General features: G+C 40.2%; 1 protein-coding gene across 3 annotated transcripts in view; it reads left to right on the forward strand.

Moving 5' to 3' along the window:
- Positions 1 to 1,639: 1,639 nt before the first annotated feature.
- SGIP1 (SH3-domain GRB2-like (endophilin) interacting protein 1) overlaps positions 1,640 to 25,803 on the forward strand; it is a 233,732-nt gene continuing 209,568 nt past the window's right edge. For all 3 annotated transcript variants that reach the window (XM_010850276.1, XM_010850274.1, XM_010850275.1), the window contains exon 1: positions 1,640 to 2,313. In XM_010850276.1, the coding sequence (XP_010848578.1) occupies positions 2,304 to 2,313 (10 nt within the window). In that variant the 5' untranslated portion in view covers positions 1,640 to 2,303. The remainder of the gene's footprint in view (positions 2,314 to 25,803) is intronic.

Genomic DNA, 25,803 nt, shown 5'->3' on the forward strand with positions numbered 1-25,803 from the left:
TTGATCTCAGTCTGTTTGACACTAATATCTATCCATATTCTTAACCATTAAAAAATGTTTGGCTAAAGACTCCTACACTAATCAATCTGTTTTTTGCAAGAATACTCTTGCAGTTTTCAGAGAACTGTAAGTTGTACTCAAGACCATGTTTTGCTTCAGAATTCTTCCCTCTTTTAAAATTCAACTGCTTCACAGATATAAGGGAAAAGGCATAAGTGTCTGTATCTCCTGCAGAGTTTCATTTTGAAATTTCAAGGCCATTGAAATATGTGTCCTTAGGGAGACCAAGGAGTTTTTTCAAAACTTCTAAGTTGCTAAGGAACTGAATTTTTTTCATCTGTTAATATGGTTTCAGTTAGCTCTTCTAGTTATATTTTCTCTAGTAGTTCTCAGCCGCCAATACCTCTCTCATAGAATATTTGCTCTCATAGAAAGAACTAGACTATGTCCACGGTTGGGCAATATCAAAAGTTCATGGGTAGATGTATAATATAAATAATTAACAATAGTATTGGAGATTCAACCCTGATGTGCAAAGCACCTTACTTCTTGACGTTATTTCCTTTGATGTTCACAATTGCTCTGTGATGTCATGGCCTTTCTCCTAGTCACGTCGCCAGATTGTAGAGGGAGACATGCCCGCTTGTGCTGTTGTCTCCTAGGGTTCTGAAGAGGCCTTTCCTTTCTTTCCTATCTTCCTTCTGTCTCCTCCTCCCTCCCAAACTCCGCCTGCCCTCTGCTTCCTCAGCGCTCTGAGGACTAAACCTGCTAGAATGGAACTGAGGAACTCCAGACCCTCTCGTACTTGGGAGCCCTCTGAAAGGCTCCCGGATCCCTAGGGACCAGTCAGGTGACAGTCTCAACCCAGCAGCCGAGGTGTCATAACCTTTCCCACATAAGCAGCAGCACGGCGCCCAGAGCCCATCCCTGGAAGCTGTATAACCGGGACTCCACCGGTCCTTCGGGCCAGGGCTCCACACTTGGGTCCCCCTCCGGATCCCCACTGGAGTGAACGAATGAGCTTTCAGGCCTGCAGATAGATCCTAGAGGTGCTTGAGGGGGAGGGGACGAAGTGTCATTTAGAAGAAAGTTGGGTTTCCTACAGGGACTGCAGTGGGTAGTACCGGCCACTCTCCACCTGGGGCTGCGCGGCGGCTCACGTGCGCGCTGGGCCGGAAGGATGCGCTGGCGGCTGGACTCGAACGCTGCGGAGCAGAGCTGCGCCCCGCGGTCCCCGTGGCGTCCTGCTGCCCGGGTCCAGTAGGGAGGAAGCGGCGCGCACGGCTAGCTGTAGTCCATCTGAGGCCTCCCTCTCTGCCTGCTCCCCTCTCTCCCGCCTCCCGCCCCAGAAATTATCTCATGCGTTGCCAGTGCGATTCCAGAGCCCCACTCGGGTGGGTTCTTTTGTTTCTTTGTTTTAATGACAGTTCCCAGCCCTTCGGCATGTCATGCGCGATTAATCCCCTGGCTCTCTTGAAGGCAGCTGGGGTGAAATTTCTTCTGCACCATCCTTTTGGGGATAATTGTTTATGATGTGACGTCAGCCAGATTGAGTTTTCTCTCCTGAATGAGAGAGAGAGAGTCACAGATGTGTGCGGAGGCCACAGATACTGACATTTGGAATTCCTTCAGGGCAAAGGGAGATGGGAATGGGAGCTTGAGTGTGAGCAGCCAAGACTCCAGGCTGCACGGAATTATTAAGAAGTGTTTCTTTAAAATAATAATAATAATTCCTCTCCGCAGCGAGTCACTTAGGTGCGCCTTTCATGCCCGAGTCCGCGGTGAAGGTGGCGGCGTCTGATAATTAATCTCGGGTACCCAACCGCTGCAATAAGCTTAAGAAGAAGAGGAGGGGCGGGGGAAGTGCGTCACCAGGTGGGGAAGGGGCTGTGCATTTGGTGACAAGCCGGAGGGGATGGGGGTGGAGGGGAATGGGGACGGGAAATAGGTTCTGTGTGCTCTCCCGGGGTATTGTGTCAGGAGATGCGGGCTGGCTACCATGTGACGCGGTCCAGAGCTGAAGGGATTGGCCGAGGCAACGCAGGCGGTGCAGCTCGGCCGGCTGCCTGTTCCTCTCCCTTTCTCTCGCAGCATCTTCCTGGGAGCCTGTAGGTGAAGCAGCACCAGCAGCATCCATGGCCTATCTATGGGGTTAACACTTGTCTCCTTTGGCTTCAGTAGCGGACACAGCTGATCTCTCGGCGGCGGCAGCAGCTTTGCGAGGACTTAAGCTGAGACCTGGAATCGTATCCTCCTGTGTTTTTTCAGACTCTTTGGAAATTAAGGAATGCAATTCTGCCACCATGATGGAAGGTAGGATGCTTTCTGTTGTGGTTGACTGGCTACAGGCAAGGTTTGGGGAGAACAGCGTTGAAATATGTGTGCAGCCTGTGTTTGTGGCTGGTCTAGAACCCGGTTGCCAGGATGTACAAACAGAAATGCTGCAGTTTGCTTGCAGCGGACCAGGGCTCAGACTAATGGAATCAAACCACAGGGCTTCTGTTTAGCTCAGAACCTACAGAGCTCCCAGCTCTGATGAGAGAGAAAAACCTAAAGTGCTTGCAAAGAACTGAGAGAGCTAGGAAAGAGCTTGCAAAGCAGAGAAGCTGGGAGAGAAGATAAGGTTTTCTGCTCTGGGTTCCTGGGACTACACTGATTAAACATTTACAGTGGAAACTTGTCTTCTGAAATTGACAGTAGACAGGAGAGGTCATTGACACAGTTATCCATGCTATCTTTTTCAGTGAACTGTTTAAAAATTTTAAAAATTCTTCTAAGATGTTTTTATCTCTGCAATTTACAGCATACCCTTGGGGTGAGGGGTTTCATTTTGTCCACAGGCTCTAGTTGTAGGGGGCTGTCACTGCAACAGAAAGAATGATGTGAGGAAAATATTTGGGACTCTTGTCTTCTTATTCGGGCTCTTATCAGGTTTTTTTAAGAAGAATTTTGTGCTTCTTAAATGCGTTCCCTGTGTCATGGTTCTTAGCCAAGCATCAAATTAACTGATTAGCTTTTTGCATTCAATATTAAGTGTAAAGAGGAACTTTCCTGGGAGACATGTTGTTTAAACTACATTTTATTCTACTAAACTACCCTTCTAAGCTTGACATGGTGACAACCAAGATTGCCTCAGAAAAGCAGCAAGCTGATTAGGAAAGAAGCAGGCAGCCCTACCCTGCCTTTGATTTTCTGCTTTCACACTACAGGATGGTGCAAAACTCCTGGCCTTTCCTAAGATGACAGGCAGAAATTTGTCCCCAGCCTGGATTTCACAATGCAGAATCGAGTGCATAATGGGTCTCAAATCTGCCATGAAAATGGCAGAGAGGCCACCTCTTAAGTCAAGGTCTGTCTTACAGATTTGAAACATTCCTTAGAAATTTACCAAAATGGAATAAGAAGAGAATGGTTGTGGAAAAAAAAGAAAAACAGCAGTGTTGCCTATACTTATTTGGCAGAAATGAATTCTTTTTGCTCTGTCCGTCATCATGTCAAACATTGTTAATGTGATTTGGGGGAGTGAAGAATTCTACAGTCATGGCCCACAGATTTTAGAAAATAGCCTTAAAAGAGAGATTGGATATCATTTTGTTATGGAGCCTGGTCTTGTTTGCGAAGAGTTCTTAAGCTAGTTCTTTAAACACCGGCCTAAATAAACTAAGTTTACTAATGATCAAGATTAAATCATTTTCATTAATTCAAACTGAATTTAACCTTTGCATAACAAGGCAAGACAAACAGAAAGAGCATTACTGAGGGAGTTTTCAGTTAGAAGCTCATGTGCATTGCCCTCTTCAGAAAAAAAATGTGTCTACAGAGGTACTAGATTTCTCCAGCTAAATTTCATGTAGCATTTCTTAATAAATCCACGCACATTCTGACTAGATTTTAATCTTACACAGGGACTTGGAAGATTTACTTCTTGCCTTATAAACTATGGACTGAAATTATCTCTGAAGGAAGTGATATTTTTTGATGCTTGTTAAGGATTCTTCTGGTAATATTGTCTATTGTGCTATCCCAGAATGTCAGTTCAAAGCCCTGTGATAAGCTTATCTGGGCTGACTACACTGAAAGGAGAACTGTAACAAAGACTTGTGTTGGAGCTGAATTAACACTATTGCTCTGCATTTGCCAAATTTATCTAATGAAGGATGTTATCTTAGCACTGTTAGGAGTTAAAGATGACATTAGGGGTGCGGTTCCCATCCATCAGATCCTTGCAAAAGAAATTGGACAGGTGTTTCCAGTGGCTTAAAAATGTAAATGAGACTAATATTTTTTAATCTACCTATAGTTCCTGCTTCAGTGCTATTCAAGACTTATTATCTTCTTGGTTCAATGACTTTAGAAAGGCTGGTGGGAACCTTAACCAGAAGTCCAGTTTGCCTATCAATGGCCTTCCAACTTAGATGCCAGCCTTTCTGCCAATATATGCAAGTTTCTGATACTGCATCTCACAATTTCACCTCTTTAATGCTCTTACTCTGAAAGTGTGTCATAGCAGTTATCATTCCAACTTAACTCTTCCCTAGGCTTCTATCTATCAAGATAGCCTTGGAAAGATAAGAAACCCCCTAAAAGGAACTGAAAATCCAGTCATGGCAGCCGTCTACCAAACATCAGTGGGCTCAGAGAATGTGTCACCAAACATCCAGATAGTTAAATGCTGTCTCTTCTCAATTAGTACATGTGACACAGACAATCACACACACACACACACTCATGCACAGTTATACACACATATGTCATCTGCCCATATACATTATTCTAGAAAGGGAGAGAACTCACATTTGCATTTGTGTGTATGTGTTTTGGTATTTATTAATGTCTATTGCTCAGGAAAAACATGACCATGGCAACTTTTCAAAGCTGCTTCTCTACTCTGTGTAAAGCAAGAGTGAACAGATATTCATCAGAATGGCTCATGGTTTACTTTTGTGTTCTCATTTTGATGGACTAGGGTATATGCTCCATTCATTCAGTGTCTATTAGAAATTCTGACCATAGAGAAGCATTGTTACTACCTCTCCACTGGGTCCAGTATCACAGAAGGCAGTGAAATAATTCTACAGGGACCTCAAGCATGTTACTGGTATTATACTTTGTGCCTCCATGACTCTTTTCAAATATTTTTCTTTCAAAAGTGTATTTTAAGGGACTTGATTTGTTGATTTCTACATTGAAAAAAATTTTTTTGGCAATGGTAAGTATTGGGTCTTTCCTAAAGAATATCATGTGATGTGGAGCCTTAAGTAGTATGACTATGAAGGGAAAGAGGATGAGCAAAGGGAATTATTAATACTCATAAAGGGTGTGTGTACTGGCCAAGCTTACAGTGCAGTCTGTGTGATTAGAGCAACTATTCAAGGACTTTGTTGTGTTACATATGTTATTATTAAAGTTTGAAAATGACCTTTTAGCTACTTTTTTTTTAAGGTAAGGGAAACTGAGTCAGGGTTTCCAGGGACATTTGTTAATTTGTAAGGCTGTATGGGAAGTTTTCCCTTGTCTGGCAGAACTGGACTAAACGCGCTGATGTTTTCAGTTCTCTATTCAGGCTCTTAGGTGTTTTACTGAAAAGAAAAGTTTGGGGGTGCCAATGGTTTCATCCTAAAATAATTTTTAAAGTTAACAAGCATATTTTAAGGATTCACTGGGTTTAATTGCAATGTGCAGATTAATTTAATAAATTTTATTGTCTTTATTAGTCATAATAGCCCATCAGTAAGTGTATTCTGTACTGAGTGCTTCTGCAGTACTTTTTCTAAATTGCAAGAATAAAAACTAATACATTGAGGTAAAAAAATAGGAGAACAGATTTTGGACCCATGTTCATCACAAATCTCCTAGTTTTGATCCCGCGTAACATTTTAAATATGAACTTTTTCTTTTTGCTTTGTATCAAAGTGGACATGTTAACCTGATTGAAGACTAGGACTTAAGTTTTACTGGTTGCATCTGTCTTTCTTTTAAATATGAGTATTCACAGAATCACACTTCTCAATTCCTTCTTAATACCTATTATCTCCAAAATCAATGTTTAGAAAAATTTAAGCAGTTCTAGGTTAACTGATCTTCTGTTGTTACAATGAACCTTGTAATGGTAAGAGCTTTTCTTTCCCCTATCTAGGAATGAAGTTTATTTGTTTGGAAGATTCTTTGCTATTATCAAAAAGGAACAAAGCATTTTGAAGCTGTAACTGTTCATTTTGTAGTTAGCTAAGAAGGAAATGGCAACCCACTCCAGTGTTCTTGCCTGGAGAATCCCAGGGATGGCGGAACCTGGTGGGCTGCTGTCTATGGGGTCGCACAGAGTTGGACACGACTGAAGCGACTTAGCAGCAGGAGCAGTAGCAAGAAGTTTTAAAGGGACTGCTTCTTACTTTTCTATCAATTCCCTTCCCAGAAATAGTGATGTTATTTTGGAAAATCATAAGGAAGCATATGAGATTTTAATATATATTCCATTCCTTATGCAATTTCTCTGCTTCTTAAAGGGCTCAGGGTTGGAAAAAACCTCCTTTTATGTATAAATTCCCATCTAATTCCCAAGGTCAACTTTAAATCTCTAAAAGAACATGTAGTCTTTAAAAAAGATTAACTTAGATAAACCATGCTGGAAGACTGTGAATAATTTGGCACATATGCTATCCGTGTTTCAAATAAACAAGTTGCAGGAAGTCAGCAACTCACAGTTTTTATGTTCCTGAGTTTGTCTGTGAAGCAGTCACTTGGAACAAATTTTTCTGTAGCGATATAAACAGTGGTTGGATTCTCTAACTAAGTCCATCAAAGATTATTTACCTGAAACTAAATATTTGCCATGAAATGTATAAAGAACACAACATTTTATATAGTAGTTAGCCAAAAGAAAACAATGCCATTAAATGTGTTTTCGGTTTCTCATATTGCTATTTGAGGGCAAGAAGGTTTACTAGAGGACAATGAAGAGATGGAGAGAAATTTCAAAACAATTTTTTTGGGTATTTTTAGAACTTTTAGAGACTCTAAATGCTGGATTTTAAAATTATGTTTAATTTTACTTTCATAATTGTGGTTTGTGCTGTGCTTAGTCACTCAGTTCAGTTCAGTTCAGTCGCTCAGTTGTGTCCGACTCTTTGTGACCCCATGAATCGCAGCACGCCAGGCCTCCCTGTCCATCACCAACTCCTGGAGTTCACTCAGACTCATGTCCATCAAGTCAGTGATGCCATCCAGCCATCTCATCCTCTGTCGTCCCCTTCTCCTCCTGTCCACAATCCCTCCCAGCATCAGTCTTTTCCAATGAGTCAACTCTTCTCATGAGGTGGCCAAAGTACTGGAGTTTCAGCTTTAGCATCATTCCTTCCAAAGAAACCCCAGGACTGATCTCCTTCAGAATGGACTGGTTGGATCTCCTTGCAGTCGCTCAGTTATGTCCAACTCTTTGCAATCCCATGGACTGTAGCCTGTCAGGCTCCTCTGTTCAAGGGATTTTTTAGTCAAGAATACTGGAGTGGGCTGCCATTTCCTTCTCCAGGGGATGGATCTTCCCGGCCCAGAGGTCAAAGCCATGTATCCTGCACTGGCAGGCAGAATCTTTACCACTGAGCCACCAGGGAAGCCCCGCTTGCATTATGGAAACTCACGAATGGAATTAAGAAAGGGAGAAAGATGATTGTAAAGGAGTTACAGGAGCCAAGAGCTCTGGCCTCCTGGGCTTGATCAAGCTCAGCTAGTATGTCACGTACACCAACAGCTTTGTTACCTGTCTCAGATTGTCTAGAGCAAATACTTCCCTGCCTCAGGGCTTTTGCCCGGCCAAGAACACTGTTTTTCCAGCTCACGGTGTAACTGATTCTCTTGTGGTCCCAGCAATACTGCCACCTTGTCTGGAGGCCTTCCCTCCCATCCTTGTCATCCCAAGCTCCCAGACACACACCCTGCGCACTGAGTCCATCTTGGTCTTCTGTCTTTCCTAAAAGCTATTTTTATGATCTGCGGTTGTTTAACAGTGTATCAACTGAATCTCTGACTCAGAGGTAAGCTCCATGAGGGCAGGAATTAGGTCCATCATTTCCCTCTCTATTCTTATCTCGCTATGCAGAGTGGATGCTTAGATGTTTATTGACTAAGTGAATAAAACCAGATGTAAGTGACTGATCACTTAACAGTGTACATTGTAAAGTATTATTTGGGGTATTATGGTGAATATGGGCTTCCCTCGTGGCTCAGAGGTTAAAGCGTCTGCCTGGAATGCGGGAGACCCAGGTTTGATCCCTGGGTCGGGAAGATCCCCTGGAGAAGGAAATGGCAACCCACTCTAGTACTCTTGCCTGGAGAATCCCATGGAGGGAGGAGCCTGGTAGGCTACAGTCCATGAGGTCGCAAAGAGTCAGACACAACTGAGCGACTTCACTTCCTTTCACTTTCACTTATGGTGAATATAACAAAAATAAATTCTCAAATCTATATTTTTCCTGGAGAAACAAGATCTATAAACATGAGATAACTGGGGAAATATACGTATTGTGGAGTGCCAATTGTAAGATACAGATAATACCTTTTGAGAAGCCAAAGAAAAGAAATAGTCCATTTGAAAATATGTACTTGAGCTTGAATTATTTTGGGGATTAACGCCAAGGAAATGATTTCATAATGGAAAGAGACAAGTTATAGCAGAGCTATTCAAAGATATTCCCACAGGCATTGTTGTCAATACCCCGTACATTTTTTTCTTTTTTCTCTCCCTTCTGCTTTCCTTGTATCTTTGCCTTCCTTTCTCCACTTTTCTCATTCTTCAATTCCTCCTTTTCATTCTGGGTTCTATTTCCTTTTTCCTGGCTTATGACCAGATCTGAAAATAATGCCTATAGAGCCAGGCATTTGGAATTTGGGAAAGTATTGTAAGTAAATTAATGTGTGTAAACAAATGTAACGTTGTATGACATATTTGTGCATGCAGTGGCATGTGATGGATGTGAGGTTTTTCAGATGCCAAATTAGTCTTGACTGGAGAATTTGTGAATATGAGAAACTCAATATGTTCACTGAATTTGTGCAGATTGGGTTTTTTGTTTCAAAGACCATGGACCCAGGCATCAGACTTAGGTTTGAGTCTTAAGTGTTGTCACTTCTCAGCTATGTGTGTGGAGAGGATTACTTTACCTTCCTGGAGTTCTGTTTCCTTGCAAACAAAGTACAAGCATTGATCCGTCATCCCTCTAGAAATTCCAGCTCTAAGAGTCTCTGGAATCTGCTGAATGATTTGGATTCCACATATTCACTCCCTCTAAGGTTTGAATTCTCATAATTGACTCCTCTTCCTCCCACCTCAAAGCATACTTTTCCTGACACACAAGAAATGATTCAGATATATTACTATCCGCTCTTACTGCTGTATTCTTCCTCTACTGTCCTATTGCACATATGCTGCAAGTTTGCTTTGCATCTTTGCTTTCGCTGTGCTGAAAAACAAAAATGCGCTTATGCAACTCTCCTATGTAGCTCTGAACATAGAACTATTTATGCATTAAAAATTGTATATTGAATGCATACTAGGTGTTGGACATGGTTCTAGGTGTTAGAGGCTGAGTAGTGAATAAAACAGATTCCTGCCTGCACAGAGCTTCTCTGAGAAGACATTTAAGCAAAGGCTTGAGGGAGGGAAGGGAGTGAGCAGTCAAGTAATTATCTAGAGGAATAATCCAAAGTAGCAGCAGGGAGAGCTAGTGAAAGGCTCAGAATGTGGGTAGAACAGCAAGGAGGCCAGTGTGTCTGGAGCAAAGGTCAGGGGAATGTTTAAGAGAGAGACTCAGAGAAGTAAGAACAAATAGACACATACCCTTGAGTCCCTTTCTCTTTTTTTTTTGGTTGAAGTATAGTCGACCTACAATATTATATTAGTGTCTGATATATAGTATAGTGATTCAATATTTTTATAGATTACTCACCATATAAAGTTATTATAATATTGTTGACAATTTTCTCTGTGCTGTACATTACATCCCTATTATTTATTTTATAGTTGGTAGTTTGTACCTTCACCTATTTCACCTGTTCCCTCACCCCCCTCCCCTCTGGCAACCACTAATTTTTCCTCTGTATCTGTGAGTTCATTTCTGTTCTATTGTATCTGTTTATCAGTTTTGTCTTTTAGATTCCACGTATAAGTGAAAACAAACAGTATTTGTCTTTCTCTGATTTACTTCACTTAACACAATACCCTCCAGGTCTACCCATGTTGTTGCACATGGCAAGATTTCATTCTCTTTTATGGCTGAGTAAGTAAATAATACCACTTAAGGAATTCTCCAGGCAACAATACTAGTGTGGGTAGCCATTCCCTTCTCTGGGGCATCTTCCTGACACAGTGATCAAACCTGGATCTCCTGCATTGCAAGCAGTTTCTAGATTCTTTCCCTGGTGGCTCAGATGATAAGGAATCTGCCTGCGGTGTAGGGGACCAGGGTTTGATCCCTGGGTAAGGAAGATCCCCTGGAGAAGGGAATGGCTACCCACTCTGGTATTCTTTCCTGGAGAACCCCATGGACAGAGGAGCCTGCCAGGCTACAGTCCATGGGGTTGCAAAGAGTTGAACATGATTGAGCAACTAACACTTCCACTTTTTTCACCTATTTATCATATCTTCTTTATTCATTCATCTGTTGAGGGACACTTAGATTGCTTCCATATCTTGACTATTGTAAATAAGGCTGTGATGAACACTGGGATGCATGTATCTTTTAGAACTAGTGTTTTTGTTTTCTTTAGACAAACAACCAGAAGTGGAATTGCTGGATCCCCTTCAATGGTAGGAAAGTCAGTTTCCTTTTGCAGAAGTCAGTCTGCATGGGCCTGTGTTATCCATGTGTCAGGAAACAGGTGGGTATTCAGAAGCCTGTTATTCTGACACTGGTTCTATGACTGTCTTACGATGGTGCCTATCAGACTCATTCTTCCCCCACATTTCAGTAAGTGGAGGCATATCATGCTCTTACCTTGGCTAATGGCACCAAGCTCAAAGTTAGAGCTCAAAGTTCAACTACAATTCTAGGCTTGAACATTTCCATGCAAAAGATAGAGCTCCATGACAAATGATGTCAGAATCACAGCTACACACCAATTCACAAATATTTTGACTATGTATCAGAGACTTTTGTTTCTCCTGAGTTCATATAGACTTCTATTATGAACTAGTATTTTAGGCTTTTTTTTTTTTAAAGACTCAGAGTGATCCATGTCACATATTTTTAACAAACAGTAGAAGGAGATTATGCTCACTTAGGACACAGGTGTAAGATTATGTGATATACAGACCTCAAAGTTTCCAAAATGTTCATTCATTTACCAGGTATATCTGAAGCTTTTTCTTTAGTCTCAGTTATGATGCTAGGCCCAGTGAATATGACTGAAAAAAAAGACAGCTGTAGACTCCATCTTCAGAAGCTTAGATCTAGTATATAGAAGTACCACATCTTCAGTACTTATTTTATTCTACACTGTCTCTATGTGGTATAAATAGGTATTACTATCCTCATTTCAAACAGAAGGCATCCAAGGCTCAATGATGTTAAGTGACTTGTTCAAAGTGACAACCTTACCAAAAGGCAGAACCAGAATTTATGAGCCAATCTTGATTCCTAGTCAAGTGCTCTTTATTTGTATAATGCTGTAATTGGAAAATCTGGCTGGTGTTTGAAATTTAGCCCAGGTCTCTAGCTGACAAGCCAACAACAGATCATCTAAATTTGACTGATATTTAAAGAGCCTTCTTCAGAAATAAACAAGTTAATTTTATTATCAGATCAGAGCCTCCAGACCAGTCACTATCCTGAAGAAGTCCAGCTAAGCAGGAGTGTTTTAGTCCAGTGAGCTCCTTTCAATGACACTGACTGATTCCTCTAATTTTATCATGGGAAGGGACATATGATATCACTAGTCCTGTGGACTCTAAACTTTCACAGCTTGCATTCTACAAAACACTTTATCAAAAAGCCTGGCTCCTACTACAAACAATAGCCCTTTCTCCCTGAGAAGGACAGCTGGGTGTTCATCGAGATTCCGTGAAAGCCTTGGCCATTATCATGAAAGTGTGATGATGTGTGCTACCCTGGAAGATGAACCAATCAAGTCCAGCCTCATTTTGCAGTTGAGGAAACCAAAGCCAAGTGAAACAGGCTTCCTGAGGATTTTTATTCCCTGTATAAGAGGACAGGTCAAATTTTACTTTAGTAGTGATTCCAAAAGCGTGAATAGACAAAGACTTGGAGCCTGTGGTGCCTTTCACGTTCAAAGGTGCTGGGGCTGGTTGGGTAACTGCCCAAAGGCACACAAATGAATGTGTCCCCAGGGCCATCTCTCTGCTGAGTACACATACAATGGGCCCATTTATAGCTTTGTCCTGGGCTGCCACAGCAGATGCTGTCTGTGAGTCAGGGGTGTGCAAAGGGAAGGATGAGGACCTGAAAAGACTCAATCTCCTGAACAGTTGTGCAACCTTGAGTGAGTTCTGGACCTTCTTTGGCCTCGCCCTCCCCATTTGTCAGGTAGCAGTAATGCTGGCTCCCGCCCTCAGTTGTCAGGAAAATCAAATGAGATCATAAATATGAAAACATCAAAAGGGTGTGATGCAAATGCCAGCTTCTTTTTCAGATGGCTCTCTCAGATTGGTTGTTACAATGTGGGTCTGATAGCTTTTGGTGGCTAGTCATTACTGCTTGCTATTTTGCTTTTCAAGTAGATTATTGCTGCATCTCATTGCGGAGAAGCCTTACAGAGTTCCCTCTTCTGTTCACTGTACTGTTAATTACTAGCATATTCTATAATCCTCTATTCTCAGTGTCTATGTCCTGTACTATCCCTTCATTGGCTGTAGCAGACATCACTAATCAATCATGGTCATCTTTCTCTCTGGCCTCAGCACTTATCTCAACATCACATTCCAGGGCACCTCTGCCAATTGAGATGATGTTACTTTGCTTTTCCTACAGTGAGCAGTTTCCCTAAGTTGAAATACAGGGCCTAAAACTAGAGTACTGGTGGTCTAGCTGTGCAGCCAGTACACCCAGCCTTTATAAATGCCCTTAGTGAGTCACTGAAAAATGACGTATGAAAAATTGCCCACAGCACTGGTATATGGTAGCGATGATAGAAAGTATTCTGTAAGCCCTGCAGCAGGTAGAACCCTACTCCTGTGCTATTGACCTTAATCATTAAGTTTCTCTTAGCCTCATTGTGCCCCTAATTCAAAGAACTGTGTCTACAAAGTAGCCAAGGCAGAGTCAGTGTTGGGATTCATTCCAATTCTTCCTTTCTGACTCCCTCATGTCAGGAGGTCCTCAGGAGCTGTTGATTATCCTTCCTGACTCCGATCTGTCTTTTTCTTCCCCTGCTACCACGTCTGACAAGATCTTGCTGTTTCTACCTTCCAATCCATCCTCTTCACAGCCATCAGAGAGGTCACTTTCCTCACCTGCCTTTGATTGTTCCTCATGCTTTAAAGGCAAGCTCCAAATGTCTTTGTGTGCTGGGCAACATTTTCACTCGTGGGCTACTGTACACCCTCGTGTCTCATCGCCTGGGCCAGACAGGAGCTCCTTGCCTTCTCTTTCCCTTGCATACACTGTCCATTTCCTTCTCTGTGTGGTGACAGTCTGTTCTGATCATTCAAGGTCAAACAAAAGCAACCCCTTCAAGGAAGGAAGTGTTCCCACATTCTCCTAGGTTGAGGATGAGGTGCTCCCTGCCCTGTGCTGACTTAGTTCTTAATTCTAACTCTTCAAGGCCAAGTAGCGGAAGGTTTAAGAGCCCTGACTTTGGAGTCAGTCAGACCTAGGTTAAATCTCATGTGTGTGACCTTAGGAAGTCAGTGAACATGTTTTCTCATTTGGAAAGTGAGAGTGATGTGCTTAGTCACTCAGTCATGTCCAACTCTTTACAACCCCATGGACTGTAGTCCGCCAGGCTAGTTTGTCCATGAGATTCTCCAGGCAAGAGCACTGGAGTGGGTTGCCATGCCCTCCTCCAGCGGATATTCCCAACCCAAGGATCGAACTTGCATCTCTTTTGTCTCCTGCATTGACAAGTGGGTTCTTTACCACTAGCACCACCTGGGAAGCCCAAGAGTGATATTAACTGTATCTTTTTCATGGTAATTTAATCACAGAAAAGTGTTAAGGATTAAACAGAAAGTTCATGTCTTGCAATCAGAGTTCTCCAGAGATATAGAACCAATAAGCTGAGAAAGAAAGGGAGAGAGGTTTTTAAGGAAATTTTTCACTTGATCATGGAGACCAGCATAGTAAGGCCAAAATCCACAGAACAGACTGGTGGGCTAGAAACTTAGGTAGAAACTTACGTATGATGTTGCGTTGAGGCAAAGTGTTAATCTCTCAATAAATCTTAGCTGCTATTTTCTGTTCATGTACCTACTTTATTTGTGCCTTCCCCAAGGACCAAGGACTCTGTCAGAGCTGGGACCATGTCTTAATCATTTTTGTATCACCAATGTGTGGCATGTGTAAGTGCTCAATAAATATCCAGTGAATGAATGAATGAATCCTGTCAAGAGGTCACAGACCCTATGGAGGATATTCAAGCAACCCAGCATGCGGTTACCATGAAAATTAAATGAGTTAATACATGTAAGACATTCAGAAGAGTATTGGTCCATAGTAAAGACTTACTCAGCATTCTCTGTCGGGCACATAGAAGACTTCAGCCTGGTTCCTGGATGCCAGGAAGTACCCAGAACTCTGTTCACTCTGCTCTCCCCAAAGCATCCATCTGCTGCGTAGGCTCCCTCTGGCAGAGAGCCACACTCTGGTTCCAGGAGCATGCACTTAAATCTAGTATCTCACACATTCTGCCTCTTTTATTTGTGTTCCTCTCATTTTAAGGAAGACAAAGACAAGGTTTCATTGTAGAAAACTTTGAAAGATACAAAGAAGAAATTGAAATCAACAGTAATCTCATTATTAGAAAATAACAATAACTGCTGCTTCCATTTGTTGAGTGTAGAATATGGACTTTGGGAAGAGATAGTCTGAAGCTCTTTAAGCCTCAGCAATCTCACCAGTAAAGTGAAGGACATAATACCTACTTCAAGATGGTGGAGAATTAAATAAGATTTATATACAGATCGCACTTGGAACTTACCTGGGGTATTAAGTAAGCACTCAATAAATGCTAGCTCTTAGTAGTTTTATGATAAAAATACAGATTTATATCAAAGAAACCAATGTGTTATGTTTATACACATAACTTTATTAGTTTCCATTAGATTGTAATCACTATCCTAGGCGTGGATGTTTGTTAAGAGCATGGGAACTAGAGTCGAAGTTCCCAGATTCAAATCCTGATCGCTCTGCCCTTGCCCACTACGCTAGCTTAGGAAAATATTTTAACCCCTCTGTTCCTCAGTTTCTTCTTCTATATCAGATAATGCCTAGTGAAAAGGTTATTATAAGGATTAAATGAACTTGATATGTTATCTATGAAGTGAAGTCACTCAGTCGTGTCCGACTCTTTGCGACCCCATGGCCTATACTACCAGGCTCCTCAGTCCATGGGATTTTCCAGGCAAGAGTACTGGAGTGGGTTGCCATTTTCTTCTCCAGGGGATCTTCCTGATCCAGGGATCGAACCTGGGTCTCTCACATTGTAGGCAGATGCTTTACTGTCTGAGCTCTATAGTTATTATTATTTTTATAATACATGTGATATATTATGTAGTTAAAGAATAGTATTTGGTACAGAGTAAATGTCTGATCAACAAATGTTAGCTGTCATTATGACCCTTATGATATTATCTCCAGAGACATTATTTTGCTGGTTGTATAATATTCCATAACATCATACATTATTTTACTATTTCTTTGGTGTTAGACATTTTGACTGTTAACTGGACATTGATGAGTGTTTTGAGCTAGAATGGCTCATATCAAGTCTCATGAAATGGTATGGATTCTTGGTTTTCATTTAATAAGTTAGCTTGGTGAGGCAGTACATGTTTTGTATTGGGTTCTAGTCCTGGCAGTACCCCAACCAGTAGAGGTGACTTTGTTTTTGTTTAGTCACTGAGTCGTGGATGACTTTTTGGGAACCTATGGACTGCAGCACGCCAGGCTTCCCTCTCCTTCATCATCTGCAGCTTGTTCAAACTCATGTCCATTGAGTTGATGATGCCATCCAACCATCTCATCCTCTATCACTCCTTCTCCTCTTGCCCTCAATCTTTCCCAGCATCAGGATTTTTTGCAGTGGGGCAGCTCTTCTCATCAGGTGGCCAAAGTATTGGAGCTTCAGCTTTAGCATCAGTTCTTACAGTGAATATTCAGGGTTGATTTCCTTTAGAATTGACTGGATTGATCTCCTTGCTGTCCAAGGGACCTTGGATAGCCATATAACATTGGGAAAAGAAAGCAAAGAGTAGAAAGAAAAATTGATTTTAATTCAAAAAATTCTAACATCTTTTGGTACCATTCTTAGCTGTGGGGATGAGGCCAAGAATTTGCCAGGTGGGTGTGCATTGATTTTTTACAGCTTGTTTCAAGGTTCTGGCTATGTACTTGAGCAAGTCACTATCTCTTTATTGTCCCAAATGTAGGATGGTAAATGATATGAACTTTCCTGCCTTTCTCACTAGATTATAAATATCAAGCATAAAATACATATGAAAGTATTTTGAAAGCTAAAAATTTTCATATAATGTAGTATTAGAACTGTTATTACATTTGATATCTAGGAAGCTCTGTTTTCAAGTGAAAGGTTAGATTAGGTAATTTTGAAGGTGCTAACTAGTTTTAAGAGTCTGTGATCTAGTACTAGGGTTTCAGAATGTGTCCCTGCTTGAGTTAAACCCTCCCCCTGTATCTTCCACCTTTCAAGCATACTAATGATTTTCTTCATTTCTGGATACCAGAAGAGAAATATCTTTCTTAATTTGGTGAGTTATTTATTTGAACAGGGAATGCTATAGTATATCATTCCATTAAACAGTAAAAATATTATTTCTAATGGTGAATTTGTAGTTGGGACAATTTAAAATATATTTAAAAGTGTGTCCAACTAAAATCTATGTTGCCTTAGTTACAAAGCCTAATATATAATTTCAGCAAAGTCTACTGTGCTCAATCTAAGTGCCAGATCAAATTATTTAATGTGGATTTCTTTTCTAGAGTTTTCTGGTATCTTCTGTCTTCATGGCAACTCACTTCAAGTTAGCGCATTGAAGAATAGAGCCCGTTGCTTTCTTGACAGACTTTGACTAAGATACAGAGTGGTGGCATTGGGATGCTGTGAGCTCGCATCCAGGTATAGTTCCAGGTATGGGGTACAGGTGAGCAAGATGCAAAGAGTCCTTGCTCTTGTGGAGCTTGCATCCTACTATGAGAAGACTAACAAAGCAAATGAATAAACAAGACAATTTCAGATGGTGGTAAAATCAATTTTAAAAAAGAATCCTATGAAAGAGAATGGGGAATGGTGGTAAATGCTTCTTTAGGGGGTCCCAGAAGGCATTTGATCTGAGACTACTTCACACTGTGACACGTGAAGATCCTTCAGGAGTGAGGCTTGCAAGGGTCAGAGACCTAGGACTTGGTACGCTTAAGGAACAAAAGGAAAGCCAGGTTGGCTGGAGATCAGGGAAGGAGCAGGAAGGAGGCAAGAAAGAAGGAAGACAAGATTCAGGTCAGGGATGTATTAATGAGCAACAGAGGTGGATATAAAATTTATTCTGAGGCAGTGGAAATCCACTGGAGGAGTTTTAGGAGAAGGTCATGCTTCCATTTATGTCTTTAAACAATTACAGTGGATGTTGGATGAATTTGAGTGGCTACAGATGGCACTCTGGTTTGGGAGAGGAGAAGGGCTGTTTTTTGGTTTGGGTTTTTTTTTCTTCTTTCTTTCCTTATTTTTTTTTTTTTATTTTTGAGAAGAGATTGTCTTGCATCTGTGTATGAGTGATAAATACTCTGATATAACTCAAATTTTATGTTCATTTTGGGAAAGCTAAGAGAGATTGGAAGGAATTTTGGTGCCCTTCCCCCAAGAGCTTGGCACTATCTGTGATCTGAGCACTGAGATCTGAGGGCTCAAAATGAGAATTAATTTGGCTATATTCATGCAACTGTTTTTCTAACACAAACGGCTCTGGCATTCGATTCTTTTTTTCAGAAGCATGTTGACAGGTGAAAAATGGAAGATATTAAAGATCCAAATATACCAACATGTGTGTGTGGGTGGTTTATGTACTTGTTTTTAAATGGCTTTGAAGTACTTCAATTCTTTGATAGTCATTTTGATACTGAGTTAGTTTATTAAGCTGACTTTCATCATTGAGGCTTTCTCTCCAAGCCAGATCAGAAAGAGAGAAGTATTAAGAGACCTCGCTGTTGACAGTTTGACCTCTCAGTGTTCCATTCTTTCCTACAAATGTTTCCATAAAAACCTCTTCTGCCCTCTCTGAATTTCATTACCTGACATTCGTTAACTAGACACCCGTGCACGCCTCCAGCTACATAGCTCTCTCTGCCTACCTGCAGGTGCCAAAACTGTCAGTGTTCTCTGGATTTTTTTCATTTCTGATGGTGGCACGTGTTCCTGTTCTAGTCTTCTTGATTCTTAGTACTCTGGTATGCTTTTCTCAGTATTCATAGCAGACAATTGCACAGGCTTGGCAGTCACATCAGACCTGGATTCAGATCCTGCTTCTGTAACTTATGTGTGCCTTCGGGCAAGCTTGAGCTTCAGGGGGTTTTGGATGTCTTTATTTTTTCAGGTTTTACTCGACCAAAAATTCATAAGATTGTCAACAAGTATTTATTCAGGTTCAAAATATTGTGCTCGGTACTAAGTGTCTATGGTGAGCAAACATCAGACCTTCTGGAGTTTACAGTATAGTAACAAAGACATAAAATTAATACAGATGATGAAATGATTCCAGGTGAGCAAAATGCTATGAAGGAAGCACTGAATGGGGTTCTGACAGAGCCATTTATTCATATATTTTTATTGAAATATAGTTGATTTACAATGTTACGTTAGTTTCTGTTATATAGCAAAGTGATTCATATATATATATATAAATGCTTAATACTTTTACATTATGGTTTATTTCAGTATATTAAATATCTTAGTCAAAGTTTGTCAAGTAAAGCAACGAGCTCTGTCCTTCAATGCGCTAACTTGAAGTGGGTTGCCATGAAGACAGAAGATACCAGAAAACTCTAGAAAAGAAATCCACATTAAATAATTTGTGCAATATAGTAAGACCTTGCTATTTACCTACTTTATATGTAGTAGTTTGTATCTGCTAATCTCAAACTCTTTATCTATCCTTCCCTGATCCCCTTTCCAATTTGGTAACCATAAGTAAGTTTGTTTTCCACATCACAGAACTTTTCAGATATGGGTCCTAACCTGGTAAGGTGGGGTGAGTCAAAGCTGGGGGTGAGTCAAAGTCGTTGCAAGCATTAAATGACACTGTGCATGAAAAATATTTCCTATGACCTTTGCATTCAATCGGTCATAGTTGCTATTGTTATATTATCATTGTTATTGTCATTGTTAATACCACATGCATTCCATGACCACATGTATATATCCTTCATTCAGTGAGCTTTCCCAGAAGTTGCTACAGGGTGCTCCGAAAATGTCTATTGATTGTGTTCTCAGGGATTTGCCTGAAACTGCTCTGCGTCTGTGCTCCCTGACCCCTGCCAGTTTACCTACTTTTTACCTAATGACCTTTCTGAATAGTTTCTCAGACTAGCCACTTTGAGTTCCAGCCATGCCTTGACACTCCCAGATTCCTTAGAAGGCTCCTGATCTCCTGATCTTATTGCTTTATCTCCTGAATGAATGCCAACCAAATCCCAACATGACAAGTGCCTTGTTGCTAGGCAGTTCCAGAAGGGAAGATGAACATTTTAGATTTTCCAAAAGAAAAGGAGAATGCCTGCCTCTCTGTTTAAGCCCTTTTGAAGAGCCCGTGGCTACATCCACTTGACACCGTAAGCACCTGTTCTGGCCGAATTAAAAGCCTGAGGGAATATTTCTTCCCGTTGATATCCAGTAAGTCTTTCTTATTCATCACTGTCTTAGAGCTAACACCATAAATCCAAATCCTCAGAGTTTTTCATTTCTTCATTTTTAAAGGCTGTGAAACTGGTTTAACTTTTTAAATTGTCAGTGCCTGTGTTATACATACATCTATGCATGGTAAGTTGTTGATTTTCCCAGCTGATGAGTGAGATGAACAGTTTTTTATAGCCATCAGCTCTGAATCACCTCTTCTTCTGAAGTTGTCCATAACTGACTTTCTTTCTCCCTTCCTTTCTTCCTATTCCCTAATTAGAGCTTATAGAAAGATAGCTGCCCTAGAACAATCCTAGATCTCCAGATGTTGTATACTAAGAAAGATTGAGAATGACATTATCCCTGAAATATTTCACAATTGCTCTTAACAAGTAAGTACTGCTGTAACTACTGCCCTCCCCAGGAGGAGGCAATGTTCGGGTAGAGTTCAGATTTACCAATGTATTTAAAACTAGCTACCATTTCTTGAGCCCCTGCTATATTCCACAAACTGTTCTTAAATTCTTTATAAGCATTTTTCTCATTTAATCTTCACAATAATTCTCTGAGTTTGATACTATGATAATTATTCCCATTATAAGAAAAGAAAACCGAGAGTAAGAGAGTTTGTTGTTATTGCTAAGTCATGGCTGACTGTTTTACCACCCCATGGACTATAGCCCGCCAGGCTCCTATGTCCATCGAATTTCCCAGGCAAGAATACTAGAGTGAGTTGCTATTTCCTTCTCCAGAGGATCTTCCCAACCCAGGAATCAAGCCTACGTCTTCTGCATTGGCAGGTGGATTCTTTACCCCTGAGCCACCAGGGAAGCCCATTAAGAGAGTTTATGACTTGCCTAAATATTTAGGACTTGAACACCAATCTGACTCTCAAACTTAGTAATACTGTCTTTCAAATTTTTAACCTTTGAGAAATTATATCCAACATATTGCCACATCAAGAAAAACAGTGATATCATCACCACAACTGATGGGTAACTGTTACAATTACAGCATGCTTACCTATTTCTTCTCACCAGGTAGATGGTAAATTTGAGATTACTGTCCAATTTCTCTATATGCTATAAAACATCCATAATACCTCACATAAAATTTTCTGGGTAATAAAAATAAGTAGATGATTGTAGAGGTAAGAAAAAAAAAAAAAACTATGTCCAGGAGGTATTTGTTCTGATTCTTTTTAATCAAATTGGTTTCCAGTTTCTCACATTTTACATTATAGTTTTCTATGGCATTGTATGATAAAGCAAACTAATAAACTGCACTGGACATTTCAGAGAAATTTGCAATACCTTTTCAGTAGTTAAAGCACTTTTCCTATGCTAGAATCAGAAATCTATTTCCCCCTCTGCTTAACAATCCGTTGGGCACATCATAGAATTTTTATTTTATAGCATTTTTAGAGGCAATTCAATCACCAGTTCACTTTTGTTTGATATAAGATATAAAGTCATTCTGACTGTGTGGTTTGAAAAGGTTGTAGTTCCCAATTCCACATTAATAACTTTACTGTTGTTAATACTTAACACTGCTTTTGATTTTAATATTCCTAACAGATTTCTCAGTCCTCAATAACTATAATAAAATGCATATTTTAGAAATGTATAAAAATTTGCAGATCTTCTCCAAGTTTATTTATAAACCCAAAATAGGGCATTTATGCTATTTATTCTGCAGTAAATACAAATACAGCCCTAGGTATTGCTTTTTAACCTATGTGCTGTGTTTCTTGTCCTCTTTACAAGTTCTTTAGTCAGCAGGAAAAACAACAGTGTAGTTGAACTCACTATATAAGGCAAATGCCCCTGAAGCATGCAATGGTCTGAAGGTATAGGTTCTCTGGGGGTAAAATTGGCCACAATCACTGGAGACTGGTAGTGATGATATTCATTATTATTGCTATGTATAATTCATCAGTGTGCAGGGCTCTGAGTGACTGGCTGAATAAATGGTAGATCACCTGTTTCTCGCTATAACTCTATGAGGGTTATTCTTTTCTTTTTAATTGATGTATCGGAGAAGGCGGTGGCACCCCACTCCAGTACTCTTGCCTGGAAAATCCCGTGGATGGAGGAGCCTGGTGGGCTGCAGTCCATGGGGCCGCGAAGAGTCGGACATTACTGAGTGACTTCACTTTCACTTTTCACTTTCACGCATTGGAGAAGGAAATGGCAACCCACTCCAGAGTCTTGCCTGGAGAATCCCAGGGACGGGGGAGCCTGGTGGACTGCCGTCTATGGGGTCGCACAGAGTCGGACACGACTGAAGCGACTTAGCAGCAGCAGCAGCGTAGTTGGTTTATAATATTGTGTTAGTTTCAAATCAGTTCAGTTCAGTTGGTCAGTCATGTCTGACTCTTTGTAACTCCGTGAACTGCAGCGTACTAGGCTTCTCTGTCCATCACCAACTCCCAGAGCTTGCTCAGACTCATGTCCATTGAGTCAGTGATGCCATCCAACCATTTCATCTGTTGTCCCCTTCTCCTCCTGCCTTCAATCTTTCGTAGCATCAGGGTCTTTTCCAATGAGTCAGTTCTTCGCATCAGCTGGCCAAAGTATTGGAGCTTCAACATCACTCCTTCCAATGAATATTAAGACTGACTTCCTTTTGGGTTGACTGGTTTGATCTCCTTGCAGTCCAAGGGACTCTCAAGAGTCTTCTCCAACACCACAGTTCAAAAGCATCGGTTCTTTGGCACTCAGCTTTCTTTATCCATACATGACTACTGGAAAAACCATTGCTTTGACTAGACAGACCTTTGTTGGCAAAGTAGTGTCTCTGCTTTTTAATATGATGTCTAGGTTTGTCATAGCTTTTCTTCCAAGGAGCAAGCATCTTTTAATTTCATGGCTGCAGTCACCATCTGCAGTGATTTTGGAGCCCCCCAAAAAAAGTCTGACACTGTTTCTATTGTTTCCCCAACTATTTGCCATGAAGTGATGGGACCAGATGCCATGATCCTAGTTTTTTGAATGTTGAGTTTTAAGCCAACTTTTTCACTCTCCTCTTTCACTTTCATTAAGAGGTTCTTTAGTTCTTCTTCACTTTCTGCCATAAGGGTGGTGTCATCTGCATATCTGAGGTTATTGATATTTCTCTCAGCAATCTTGATTCCAGCTTGTACTTCATCCAGTCCGGCATTTTGCATGACATACTCTGCATATAAGTTAAATAAACAGGGTGACAATATACAGCCTTGACATACTCCTTTCCTTTCAGGTGTATAGAAAAGTGATTCAGTTATATATGTATGTGTATTTTCCAGATAATTCAGTTAGAGGTTATTGAATATAGGTCCCTGTGCTATACAGTAAATACCTGTTGCTTATCTCTTTTATACACAGTAGTGTGTATCTGTTAATCCCATAATCCTAATTTACCCCTCTTCCCCCACTTCTCCTTTGGTAACCATAAGCCTGTTTTTGTTGTGATTCTGTTTCTGTTTTGTAAATAAATTAATTTGTATTGTTTTTTTGCAACTTTATTTATTTTTAAATTGAAGGTAATTGCTTTACAGAATTTTGTTTTTTCCCATGAAATATCAACAAGAATCATCCATAGGTACTTCTTCCTGAACTTCCCTCCTATCTCCCTCCCCATCTCACCCTTCTAGATTATTACAGAACCCCTGTTTGAATTCCCTAAGTGATACACAAATTCCCATTGGCTATCTATTTTATGTATGGTATTGTACGTTTCCATGTTACCTCTCGCGATACATCTTACCCTCTCCCTCCTCCCCTACCCCCTCCTCCGTGTCCATAGGTCTGTTCTCTATGTTTCTTCATTGCTGTCCTGCAAATAAATTTGTCAGTGCCATCTTTCTAAATTCCATATATGTGCATCAGTTTTTATATTTATATTTCTGACTTACTTCACTCTAATTGGTAGGCTCTAGGTTCATCCATCTCATTAGAACTGACTCAAATGTGTTCCTTTTTATGGTTGAGTAATATTCCACCATATATATGTACCACAGCTTCTTTATCCATTCATCTGCTGATCGACATCTAGGTTGCTTACATGTTCTAGCTGTTGGAAACAGTGCTGCAATGAACACTGGGGTACATGTGTCCTTTTCAATTTTGGTTTCCCCAGGGTATATGCTAGGAGGGGAATTGCTGGGTGACATGGTGGTTTTATTCCTAGTTTTTTAAGGAATCTCTGTACTGTCTTCCATAGTGGCTGTATCAATTTACATTCCCACCAGTAATGAAAGAGGGTTCCTTTTTCATCACACCCTCTCCAGCATTTATTGTTTGTAGACTTTTTGATGATGGCTATTTTGACTGGTATTAGGTAGTATCTCATACTTTTGATTTGCATTTCTCTAATAATGAGCAATGTTGAGCATCTTTTCATGTGTTTGTTAGCCATCTATATGTCTTCTTTGGAGAAATGTATGTTTGGTCTTTTTCCCACTTTTTGATTGAGTTGTTTGTTTTTCTGGTATTGAGTTGTATGAGCTGCTTGTATATTTTGGAAATTAATTCCTTGTCAGTTGTTTCCTATGCTATTATTTTCTCCAGTTCTGAGGGTCGTCTTTTCACTTTGTTTGTAGTTTCCTTTGCTTTGAAAAAGCTTTGAAGTGTAATTAAAAGCCTTTTTATTTTTTACTTTTATTTCCATTACTCTAGGAGGTGGGTCACAGAAGATCTTGCTTTGATTTATGTCTAGTGTTTTGCCTACGTTTTCCTCTAACAGTTTTATAGTTTCTGGTCTTACATTTAGGTCTTTAATCCATTTTGAGCTTATCTTTGTATATGGCACTAGAAAGTGTTCTAATTTCATCCTTTTGTATGTAGCTGTTCAGTTTCCCAGCACAACTTATTGAAGAGGCTGTCTTTGCCCCATTGTATATTTTGGCCTCCTTTGTCAAAAACAACATACCCATAGGTGTGTGGGTTTATCTCTGGGCTCTTTAATTTGTTCTGTTGGTCTATATTTCTGTTTTTGTGCCAGTACCATACTGTCTTGATGACTGAAGGTTGATTCCTCCAGCTCCATTTCTCTTTCTCAAGACTGCTTTGGCTATTTGAGGTCTTTTATGTTTCTATATGAATTGTGAAATTTTTTGTTCTAGTTCTGTGAAAAATGCCATTGGTAATTTGATAGGGATTGTGTTGAATCTGTAGATTGCATTCTGTACTACCAAAATTGATACCAATATTGATTCTTCCTCCCCAGGAACATGGAATATTTCTCCATCTGTTTATGTCATCTTTGATTTCTTTCATCAGTGTCTTATAATTTTCCATATATAGTTTTTTTGTCTCCTCAGGTAGGTTTTTTCCCCTATATATTTTATTTTTATTGCAATGCTGAATGGGACTGATTCCTTAATTTCTCTTTCTGTTTTTTCATTGTTAGTATATAGGAACGCAAGTGATTTCTGTGTATTAACCTTGTATGCTGAGACTTTGCTGAATTCACTGATTAGTTCTGGTAATTTTCTGATAGTTTCTTTTGGGTTTTCTTTGTATAGTAACATGTCATCTGCAAACAGTAATAGTATCATGTCATCTACAAGTAGTCATTTGTATTGTTTTTTTTATGATTCCACATATAAGTGATATTATATAACAGTTTGTCTTTCTCTGTCTGACTTCACTTAGTATAACCTTTTGGTCCATCCATGTTGCTACAAAATACATTATATATTTATATATCCACTATATATTATAAATATATATATATTTATAATATATGCATTAT

The sequence above is a fragment of the Bison bison genome, unplaced genomic scaffold, assembly GCF_000754665.1.
Source record: "Bison bison bison isolate TAMUID 2011002044 unplaced genomic scaffold, Bison_UMD1.0 scf7180017864290, whole genome shotgun sequence".
NCBI classification, from domain to species: domain Eukaryota; kingdom Metazoa; phylum Chordata; class Mammalia; order Artiodactyla; family Bovidae; genus Bison; species Bison bison.